Source organism: Diadema antillarum, unplaced genomic scaffold (genome assembly GCF_040938485.1).
Source record: "Diadema antillarum isolate AM-2024a unplaced genomic scaffold, OU_Dant_1.0 seq00000103_RagTag, whole genome shotgun sequence".
Classification (NCBI taxonomy): Eukaryota; Metazoa; Echinodermata; class Echinoidea; order Diadematoida; family Diadematidae; genus Diadema; species Diadema antillarum.
In genome coordinates this window covers 542,689-554,964 of record NW_027271190.1, presented here as the reverse complement: position 1 = coordinate 554,964, position 12,276 = coordinate 542,689, and the positions used below count along the sequence as shown (strand labels likewise).

Genomic DNA, 12,276 nt, shown 5'->3' with positions numbered 1-12,276 from the left:
TTTCATCAAGCGTTATATCAGATATTTGATTAACTGTTTTATGATAGTGAAATCCTTGCGTCTGATTGTCTAGAAGCAAATTTGTCAAATCTATAAAAAAAAAAGATATGACAAAGCCCTTGATGAAATGTCTCCCTGATGTTGGCCTTACTCCAAAATGTTCAAAAAGGGCGCTTGCCCCCTTTTCCGATCAAACTCTTCATAAAGGAAAATAGAAAGAGATTGGTAGATATAGTGCCATATGAAAGGGAATGACAAAGTAATAAATTATACAGAAAGATAAGAGATAGATGAGATGGCTAACTCGTAATTAGAAGCCGAAAATAATGAGCCATATATCCCGCAGTCAAGCCAAAGATAGATTTACTGACCGTGTTGACTTTTAATTTGCTGAACGTTACACGCTCGAGTAAAGTTCAATCAATGATATTGACCAGTTTTCCTTGACCCTCAACGCTCATTAAAGATAGATTCCATCCTTGAAAAAAGTAGGTATAAGGGAAAAAACTAACCCGTTCTTTAATATTATGTACTGCATATTCCTAGTTATGGAAATGGGAGCATCTGTCATGGCACAAAATTTACCCCAGTAATCCGTATAACTAAAAGCAGCCACACAAGCAAAATCTACAAATCAAGATTCAAACTTTTTTTCATTTCTTCAGCAAAATTCATATTATTGAAATGCAAAAGTTTAATTGATAAAAAAATAGGCCTATCAAGCTGGTAAATATTTGAGCTAAGATGAACAGAAAAGTGGATTTTCCTAATCCATTGAATATTACTAACCTTTGCTAATTTCAACACTTACATTACCTGCAGTAACGAGTGACTCTCTGGCATTTGAATGTGATGTAACAATTACATTATGATTCTTCCTTAATCAGTTCGCCACATTGTGATGTCACTTTGATTGCGTGTAATCTCACTGTAGCAAAAGATGTATGAAGATTGTTATTCTTTCCCATGTACAATGCCGGCCAAAAAATATGAAGCTGAATGTATAACTCCATGAATATTCGCAAAATGTGTTGCTGTTTCCATCATGCAAGATAAAAACAAAATGTGATAAAAAGAGATTAATGTGAAGAAGAGGAAGAAGAAGAAGAAGAAGGAGATGATGATGATGATGATGAAAAAGAAGAAGGAGACGGTATATAGTGGGAAGTTTATAGAGGTACAGGGTTCTTTAAAAAAAATAAAAAGAGAAAATGATGCTACAAATCAGGGGGGATAGGAATATTGATAAGAGTAACACACACATAAGATTATGTAAATGAGACAAAATAATTATGACTATGATATAATAAAGGTATTATCAATGAAGTAGCATGTTTATATACATAAAGTACGTTACATGTAAATAAAAGAGAGTCATAAAAAAGACAACTATAAACGAAGTATATACATAGCTGGTCTCTTTAATAGCACATGTGTAATAAATCTGCATATTATATTATCTATTCTACATCATATATCTTTGAGCTATGTCTACAAATGCCAACGTTCGAATGGGGGTTCTTCGGTGATTTCCGGAATCCAAGAAATGGTTGAACAAAATTAGTATATGTCATTTAAAAAAATGTGGCCATAAGTGAAGTAATAAGCGATACAATATGACAGCTACATTAAGAAGAAAAACACCGATAATAGATCGCTTCTTACGTAAGTGTCAATATGGAGAGAAAGTCACAAAATCTGTTTTGCTTTCTGAGAAGTATAAATGTTTCACCGTTCAGACAATGTTCCAGACGAGTAACAATTTCACTTATACAAAGGGAGATGAATGTAATTATCATGCATGGTTTATTACATTCATGCAAGGCAAGTGTATTAGTTATAAGGATCAAAGTACGCTATGTTATGGACGAACTGGAGAGAGGTCAGTTGGGAGAAAGTGACATCTCCAGTTTCCAAGGCAACGGTTGCTATGATGTTGGCCATAGAATCCGCCACGCGAAACACGTAAAATAGGATGCCGTCACTTTGGTCGATGTTGACAACTGCACCTCCGTAATAAGGGGCGAACATACCTGCAAAAAAAGGGGAACAATTATGCTAATGGAAGTCGCAACGCAACCATTTCCAATTTTCATCAAGAATGATACCCTCTGTTACACATCATAAACAGCAGGCTGCAAATAGAATAACAGGTTTTGACATTTATACTCTCTGAAAAAAAAGCTTATCACAATCTGCTTTGCATTTCCTTTCCGTTTGTTGTAAAGATAATAAAGTAAATTGCTCACTCAACCTTTTCGAAAGCAAGCAATTTGCGCGGGGCTGGGGGTGGAGGGGTGTTGACTGTTCGAAAGATTAATCAGCCGTGCGCTAATTACGATTAGCTTGCTTTGCCTATCAACCTTATATGAATTAAGCGAGACCTGTACTGCGGAAAATATCTATACAAATTTTGTATGCCTCCGTTATCATTACCTAAACACCAGACATAGTGTGATATTGCTGAAGTGAGATTATTGTGAGGTTGCAAACATCGAATTTCGTAATTCAGGCGGAAAGATTTTTTGGTGTTCTGTGTGGGGTTATTATGGTACATGTACAATATCAACAGCAGGAGATACATAACTCGAGTTGGTTTTTGCTGTAACAGCATGAAATTAATGGCGTATTTTGTAGGTGAATTGATGCACTTAATGATATTGAATGGCGTCACAGTTCATGTCGTGCTAGGGCAAGGTCGAGTGGCAGTAGGAATTGCATTCATAGATACTAGTAGTTGAAGAGTTTATTCGCAAAACGATTTAAGCGCCATCTTTAAACATTTGAAAACAATTCCATCATCATCAATGGAGCGAAACAAAACTTTTTCCTGTGATATACCTCACCGATTTGTCACATAACAATATTCTTGAAGTTGTATGAGAATATCTCAAATATTTTTATTTTGATGTTGTCTGCCTTAATCACAAAATATCTCAAACTAACAAGAATGGAATTAAGTCATTTTGAGATCAGACTCTTGAATTAAATATGAACGCCCGAGTATAAAATAAAAAGGCAACCAATAACACTAAACTAAAACTGTACAGGGCTGGTAAGCAATACGCTTGATTTGATTTTGATTTCATTTGATTTATTGGTTACTGTATTGTCATTGTACATGTAGCCTACATGTATACACTGGTATATGATACATACATTGTTCGTGCCGTACATATACATAAACACAACTTGTTAACAAAATATTGTTTTCTTCATTGCCTTGTATAGCAAAACGTATCAGCAATACAACAAAGAATAATACAGTGGAGCTATACAGCATAAGGGTTTCTTGATTTGTGTGCATGGTAAGAAAAAGTTCGACTCTCCTTAATAGTTAAAAAGTACGTTAAAATGGGTATCTACTATTCTCCAAAATATCAGGCCACTGCAGCTGAAATGTTTTTTTTTTTTTTTATAATGTTATGATAGATCAAAACATCTCTAATGACCTGTGCAGAGGCTTGTGTGTGAATTTTTGTGCACTGAATTCAACTCATTGGTGCAGAAAGGGTTAGGGATAGTGATCATAAGACTGATCATAACAGATAATAACAATAATGATGATCATCATCATAATAGATATAATGATGATTACTATAATGATGATAACGATGCTTTGGGGTGATAACTACATTTATGATAAGAAGACTAAAAATGATAACAAACAAGATGAATGACATTTCTCTTATTCTTTAGTTTATTATCTGCACGTAAAAGTGATCCTGTAATCAATATCTGGAAAGCAGATGTGTTTTAATAGATGTAATCTTAATAGATATGAACCTTTTTCCATTACTCCTGGTTTAATGCAAATCTTGAGCCACATTAATCTTCAAAAGACACATAATACATCGAAAAAAGAACAAGTGAAGATCAACTCCTTTCTGGGGACCTTACCTGAGGGCGCTATTTGCATGACGGGACTGACATCACCAGTGTTTGGATCGACAGTGACCAAATACCACGGTGGGTATTGTTGCGGGAACAGTCCGGGCGAAACGGCCAGTAATTGTCCTTCCGAAAGAGAGCAGATGAGAAGAAAGATAATGACAAAAAAACCAAAAAAAAAAAACACCAACCAATAACAACAACAACAACAACAACAACAACAACAACAACAACAACAATAATTGCGGCAACAAACAAGAGATATCAACGAAACAACAACACCAGCAGTTGTTCTAAACCTTTTGGTTGACACCATGTGAGGAAGTATTATGAAAGTAAACAGTTACACTAACTTACTAATTATAATGGATCACACGGAAAAACAATGGAATCCGACACAAAAATTAAATCCGAGTCATTCTTTAAAGTCGTTACAAGACGTTTTGACGGTGTATCTTATAACAAATCATCTCAAGCCAATTCAGAGCTTAATAACATCAAGAGGAATGCCATAAGGGAAGCATTATTTACCTGTTTTCTCGTAAACTTGGATTGCGTTGACGGTGTACTTTGACACGTCGACTTCCACTATCTTCGTAACATTGCTGCCAAGGTAGAAAGGAAAAAGAACTTTGAACGAATCTCTACAAATTAATGAACTGCGTATCTTACCCAGTGGCATACATAGTTGTGGGCATACATAGTTGTGAAAGTGTGGGACTAAGATGTGAGATGTTATGGCAGATGTCTCAGTCCATAATAACTCAAATTCTTCTCTAATGTCACTACAGAAAGTTCAACAACTCTTTATGATTATACTCTATAAAGATATCTTCAAACAAGTTCATTGCATTATAGTTACATGATAACATGATTTCTTTAAACTAAACGATTTGCATTAAAAGCAACCATTTAGTAGTGCCTTGTTAACTCTTAGTTTGTTAAATTTGCAAATGTAGGCCATACATGCACCAAATAATAGACACACAGTCCATAAATATCTGTAACATCAATGCATCGTTACTTTGAAGTAATGTTGTACGAGTGGATGCGTGCATTCAGCTTGACTGGCGCGTTCTCGTCCCCTAGCAACACGTAATACATCTGCCGCTTCAAGTCCTCCGTAGCATAGAGGAAGTTCACGTAGAGGTCATCGGTCTTGGGTTCGGTGAAGTGGTTGACGTAATTCCCCATGTAATCCAACGTGCCGAACAAAAACGTGAAGTTACCTGGAACAAAAACAATGACAACGATATAACATAATAGAAATCGGCAAGGTAGACTGACACAAGCAACAACAAAAAAAAAAAAAGAAAAAAGAAAATGAAAACACTACTACTGGAAAATAGCATAAAAGAAACGATTGTCAAAAAATGAGGTATAGAATATGACAGTTGAAATATTCAAAAGGCAACGATGTAAAATTTATCGGCCGATACCCATGAGTGGAAATGGTACAGTACAATCACGTGTGTTTCTGTGTTACACCAAGACAAGGAAATGTTTGTTTCTTATTTGTTTTGAGTATATTATGACCTATATTTATGGTCACAAGTTCATAACAGTTGCTTTATAATGATATTTTGTTGCAACGTCAATTAAGTGTCATAACCATGATGACGTGTTGAAATGTTGCTTTAATTTTGCTGTTTTTGTTCTATAGTGGGAAAGTAAACTAACTAATTCACTTATTTTGTGTGGGGGTCATAATATTTACAAAAAAAAAGATAATGACTACTGCAATATCATTTGCCGGATAATGGTACAAAAATCACACAAGCTTATCACAGTTTTTGCTTTTATTGAAATCGTTGTAAATGTCAGCAAACATTGTGATGCTTTGTGTTCATGTACATTATATCAATTGTTGTGTTTCAAGTTTCAGCTCCAGTTTGGGTGATATCTTCTGCGTATTAAGATAGAATGTATCTTATTATTATTATTTTTTTTTTTGGTGATATCCAATGTGGGACCAGGGCCCCATTTTATTTATTAAAAAAAAGTTCGTATGATAGCAACTCTTGCTGGAATGGCAATTGTCATGGTAACGACAAGAATCTAGCTTCCTGATTGGCTGTTGCTGTGGGATGTTGCCTTTCCAGAAAGAGTTGCTATCCTATTAAACGTATTATATGAAGTGGGGCCCAAGAGATTCCCTACCGGGATTGTTAGGAGTCGGCTGTATAGCAAACGTCAGGAATGTTGTCCGCTGGTAGCTGTTCAGAGCGGTGATGTGTGCATCGTCCGCGAGGCCTTCTACCTCGTACTCTCCGGCTATGTCGTACGCCTGCATGTCGATCCAGAGGATCTTGTTGGGGCGAGCGTCCAGGTCACCGTTGCGATGCTCGAGGAGGAAAACGTAGGGGATTTCCCGCGAGTAGCACGTGATCGCATCCATGATATATTTCTGTGAGAGGGCGCTGTTTAAAAAAAAGTACAGTCATCTAAACATGGAATCGCACCCCCCCTCCCCCCCCCCCCCAAAAAAAAAAAAAAAAAAAAAATATATATATATATATATATATATATATGTACAACATTTCAGTTTTAAGATGTCAATGATATATCTACTTCAACCCGTTGAGGACGGGCTGATTTTGCTACAACACGCATTTCCCATATTCTCGGACACTTGCCAGATTATACTCGGGACTCGTCCTTAACGGGTTAATTTGACACTACTCCCTTTCGTTTTGGAGTTTCGAGCACAGTTTGAGTTCAGGGTGCTGTATAAATATTTCCCTCCAACTGAAGCCAATGTTAGCTCTAACCTCTGTCATGTATAGAAAAAGTTGACAAGTCTTTCACTGCCACAATAGAAATACTCATTAACACAAACATTAACCGACACTAAAAAGACACTTTCAGCCCTTTCAAATTTCAATACACTTAAAAATATTGTAGTTTGTGTAAAAATTAATTGAAAAACATAAACTCCTTTGAGTTGAGATAGTCTTAACACTGAAGGCGTAACCAAAGCAGTCTAGAAGTTAGGATTATTCAGTAAGTAAGTGTAAGTAAATGTTGGTATATAGTCATTCAAAACAACACCGTGATCTCATGAATCGATGGTGTGGTTACCTTGGTGACGGCGTCCCATATTGAATGTTCGGGCCAACCCCGAAATAGAGGGCCAACTTCGGTTCGATGGCTCCAGTCTCTTCATCAATAGTGATCAGGTGACTTCCCCTCTCTTGTAACGGGTTCCACGAGATGCCGTACAGGGATGGGTAGCTCAATTTCGTGTCCGATCGTCTGCCGTTTCCACGTCGGGACTCTAACGCAGTGCGACGAGTTAATGCCATGGCCTTTGTCAAGCTGTTGGGAAGGTTTCTTCGGTCATCTTTCGTGAGGGTCTTTATACAGAAATAGGAAGAAAAATCGGCGCATTTGAGTAAACACGCAAAGACGGAGTAATATCATATTTTCTCAGACATAAACTACCTGTGTTTATCGCAAAATGATTCGACGGAAGAATTTCATGAATTTAAACAGGCTTATACCTACATGTATACCTATGCCTATATGCTTAGTTCAACTTCGTCCTTAGTATAAAGTAGGAAGGCACTAGAATTTAATAATCTTTATTCATCAGTGTGTTGAGAGGCAAACATTATTGCCAATCTAGCATCGTTGTCAGATACGTTAGACGTTTTGTGCTGTTATGATTATGTCTTTGTTAATAAAAATCTGCATCCTACCGATACGCATTATTGTGCTTCTGTTCAGCTATGATATGAAAAACAAATCGCAGTAATTTTCAGTGCCTTAAAAGTATCTGAAAGTTTTCATTGAATGTTTGATTCTCTCATAGAAAGCTTAATTTCACCCAAAACTTGGTCTTATGGTTGCATTTTCGGTTTTATATTGTAGAATTGAAAAGTTGCAGAAAGGAATTGAAATTAAAAATGGAAATTGAAAATGGAAATTAAAATGAAAATGGAACGCTGAAGAAGTCGAAAGTGCAGACACCGTCATAATTAGGGCAACTGCATAATATCAAGATTCCGAGATTTTCAATATATTGCTGAAACTGTAAAACGTAATTTACTGGAATTGTCATACTTGATCTCAAATGGATCAAAGAAAACTTTGACTCACCTCATTGTAATCATAATGATTTGTCTGATTGGATTTTATGGCAATATCAGAACACTGGTAGAAAATTTCCTCTCCTTCCTTATGGCTGACGTAGCGCATGCGCAGGACGCAATGATCGCAAGTGACATTTGGCATGACCTGTAAATGGAACACAAAAATAACGACAAACGGTGGTCAGCGTTACTAGAATCATAGGTCCATGCTAGAACACACGAATGCATTATTTTTTTTTTATTGAAGACTGCGTTCTCTTCGAAATCATCTATCAAAATGGGATAGTTAAGGGGGCGCTGTGGCATAGTGGAAGACTCCTTACTCCCAACTGGAGGACCCGAGTTCGAATTTCGCTCATCAAATGCTTACTTCCTTGGACAAGACATTTTCACCCACCACGTCCCTCTCGATCCAGGTGTACAAATGGGTCCATGCTGACACTATTTATAGGGCAATAATAATGGCAGGACCCTCTGGTAGAACAGTGGCAACACTGAAGAGGCTACCCTGGATAAACAAGACCTTACCATCATCATTATTATCATCATTATGTAGTTTAGGTTTTCTTTCTGAAATAATAACTCTCTCGTTTTTCTCTGATCAAAGTAGGCGCATATGTGGTGAACAGCTAATTGAGTTTTTTTTTATCTCTTTTTTTCTTACATTCTGTAACGGAAGAAGATTTATATGTTTAAACGCAAACAGAAAAACTGACCAGAAATGAATATTATTTATTAGTGGAAAATTGAGCAAAGAAAATGGGATTCCATCGGGATTCGAACTTTATAATTGATATTCATTTCTGGTCAGTTTTTCTGTTTGCGTTTGTTATACTCAATAAGCTACATCACTTCGGTGATCCCTCGCATCTATCCCCAAGTTGAATTATCCTTCGGGTTTATGCCAGGTTCAAGTGTGTACGTGTGTGTCACACACAAACACACTGCTATAGCTTCTGACCATTCGAGCATTGAGAATTCAGGGTTTCTGGGACGGCTACAGCTCAGTCGATAGGGCACCGGGCTAGCAATCCGGAGGTCTCGGGTTAGAATCCCGATGGAATCCCATTTTTCTTTGCTCAATTTCCCACTAATCATTAGATTACCAATTGCAGTTGTATATCCACTGTTGTCAGTTTCAATAAAGTTAATTATTCTATGTATTCATGCGCAATAACACCATTGTTTTGTTTGTAGTTGCATATTTATTCCATGGTAACAATCAATACTTTGCGTGGCACTGGTTCGTGTTCATTCTCTTTGGTTAGATGATTGGTGAATGTACTTCCGCTCAACTACAGAAAATGACAACTTCCTCAGGTCACACTTACCACGGCAACAGTGTAATTACGCTGGTTCCACTGGGCATATTCGTGTGTGTCACCAAGAGCGGCGAGTGTGCGAAAATCTGTGGACGTTGTGTTCGCAGACAGAGAAATGTCCATGTATCCTGAAAAGATTTTTAATGAAATATAAAATGTATTCAGGTCAGCGACGGCCGGCACTGGGTGACATTCTTTTTCCACTTTGCATCAGCTTATTGGGTGCCCCCAAACTTTGTGGAAGCAAAATGTTCTTTTGGAAAGTGTTAATCTACTTGCCATAGTATCATACACGTACACTGGAAAGTGCATGATTTCTAGTAACATAATCATATTTAAACATAAATAAACACATAATGAGAAGATGAGTTTGTATTATGTGTTTCTATCTCTTTGTTTGTCACATTATATTATCTATTCATTTTTAATCATTTTTATTCATCCAGCTCGTTAAAGCCATTTTATGTCTTCGGTCATTTTATAGCTCCATTCAGTTTATTTGTTTATTCACTCATTCACCCATTCATTCATTCATTCATTCATTCATTCATTCATTCATTCATTCATTCATTCATTTAATTCATTTAATGGTCGGAATTGCAAGGTTTTTTTTTTATTTTCTCAAAGTGTCCTTACCTGGCAGTCCGACTTCATAGTGGTTAAGATTCTGCTGGAAGCGGATGAGAGCCGTTTGTCCCGCCACATACGTTACCCGGGGCTGCTCCGGGGACTGGCCACCACATGGGGCTTCGTGCCGCACGCAGGTTTTGCTCCCTGGCTGTTCATTATAATATGAGAGAGAATTTATACTACAGTTGATAGGTTCCAGTTTTTTATTTGTTTGTTTGTTTGATTTTCTATTCCTGTCGCGACACTATTATAGAACACCTAGTTATTATATATATTACTATTATTATTATCATTATTATCATTATCATTATTATTATCATTATTATCATTATCATTATTATTACCATTATTATTATTATTATTATTACCATCATTATCATTGTCATTATTATCATTATTATTATTACTATTATTATTATTATTATTATTATTATTATTATTATTATTATTATTATTATTATTATTATTTTGGTCACTGAATCGTTTATAATATCCCCTCTTTTGGTGGGATGTCATGCTTTATACTCAATAACGTTATTCTTGAAATGAAAAGTCTGCTAATTATCACTTTTGCAATTGGAGACATGCCAGTTTCAAATAGAATTCTTTTATAATTTTTGTCATTTCATCTTAATCAAAACAGTTTTTGCAAATTACTTCATAATACTTATCAAACCATGCGATGCTTTTCTCCTTTTTTTTATTCTAGAAATGAATATCATTGATATAAGAACGTATTTTAATGATAATTAACGAAATTCGCGATGCTTTACTATGTTAATATTCTATGGTGAAATCTAGCGCAAGCATTTTGTTTTTTAACCCCGGTAAGTTAAATCATCTGGACGTAGTGAAAGGAAACTGGAAGATAATTATTAAGTTATGATGTCTGTTAGTGGACACAAAATGTTGCTTTCTCTTAGTGATGACGTCAATAATGAGTTTACCTGTGAGATGTCGAAGTCCCCGCGTTGTCGAGGGGTGATGATGCAGATGTGTGCGCGGGAACCCTCGGGCAGAAATCCAATCAACAGACCGAGTAGTGTCGCGAGCAGGACCAGATTTGATGATGCCATATTGCTTTTGACAACAAAATGAGGCGATCTATTCTAAGGATCTTTGCGTTGACTACAGGATACCTAAATTTGAGTTGTATACTTCTTGAAGATCACATAGTCGGAACAGTAATCTCGGAATTGCTTTTAGCTCCAAATATCCAATTGTGCTTTTTATTATAACATGGCAGATGCACCGCACAGGATGAACCTAAAAAATAGCACACTTTTATGATACGTCCAACCACAGTGCGCAAGCAGCCGCTATTGACGAGTAATGATAGCAAACACAATACTCGTGATCGCTACGGCAAATATACAAAAATAATCTTTTTACAATCGGACGAACTTTGGTCCGTCACAATCTGAGAGGGAGTTGCTGTTTTCACTACATGGGAATACAATAATCTGCCACTCGGGTCTACATACATACTTCGACATGAAAAACCCATATGCATGGAATTCTTTAAGTTTTATGGGAAATAACGAACACTGATTCTTGTAACCAATGTAACATTCCTGTCGGACACGTCTACCCGAGCATGGTAGCTGTACCCTGTGACCAATAGCGCCCTCTGTAGGGAAACTAAAACCTAACTTACTCAGTGACTGATTGAAAAGTCAGTGCAACGAAAACAAACGATTCGTTCCCTGTTTGATTGCCTTCTTGTGTTTGTTGGTTTGCCGTGTACACATGCCTTTTGCTTTATTACCTCGTGTCTTTTTTTTAAAAATCATATACTAAGCTTCGTACCATAACAACCAGAGGAGTGAAATATTTCCACCTCCCTAAATTGATAAAAAAGGTTTGCCTTCACGCCACTTATAGATAGGCTATATAGGGGAGTGAACAAACTCAGATCTATTCGTCGTTTTAAGACACGTTCATGATACGATTTACATCATTCTTACCAGTTCTAAAGAATATGACGTGCTCTCTGCCACTCCCCACCCCACCCCCACACCTACACACACACTGACACACACGCCACTGACATTGAACATCATCTATTTTTTTATTCTTTCAAAACTTGTCCGTGGGCACTTCCATTCCCTTCAAACAACACCAAAAATAAAATAAAATAAATGAATAAGGATAAAGTATAGGCAGATCACCTCCCTCCACTGTCAACACCCCACGATAATAAAGTGCATCCAAAATAGCACGAATGAACTATATATTAAATGTCAACCTGGACGTCGTCCACTGCGGATCAACGGGATAAAAGCGGGTCAATAGTAACTCTCAGAGCTATAGATACGTCGTTATCAGGTCATTACACG

At 36.7% G+C, this 12,276-nt stretch overlaps 1 protein-coding gene across 1 annotated transcript; it reads right to left on the bottom strand.

Annotated features, from left to right (window-relative positions):
• Positions 1-1,833: 1,833 nt before the first annotated feature.
• LOC139726871 (uncharacterized) lies at positions 1,834-11,013 on the bottom strand. The gene is made up of 10 exons (XM_071637865.1): positions 10,885-11,013; positions 9,944-10,085; positions 9,317-9,435; positions 7,993-8,130; positions 6,973-7,247; positions 6,052-6,311; positions 4,916-5,120; positions 4,423-4,496; positions 3,901-4,017; positions 1,834-2,033 (listed from the first exon to the last, which is right to left on the bottom strand). The coding sequence occupies exons 1-10, from the start codon at positions 11,011-11,013 to the stop codon at positions 1,834-1,836; spliced, it is 1,659 nt and encodes a 552-aa protein (XP_071493966.1).
• Between the last annotated feature and the right edge of the window lie 1,263 nt (positions 11,014-12,276).

Coding starts and splice junctions, on each gene's coding strand:
- LOC139726871 (XM_071637865.1), bottom strand. CDS start 11,013: ATGGCATCATCAAATCTGGTCCTGCTCGCGACACTACTCGGTCTGTTG. Junction 9,436..9,943: donor CTATGAAGTCGGACTGCCAG/GTAAGGACACTT, acceptor AAATCTTTTCAG/GATACATGGACATTTCTCTG. Junction 8,131..9,316: donor GTAATTACACTGTTGCCGTG/GTAAGTGTGACC, acceptor TTCCATTTACAG/GTCATGCCAAATGTCACTTG.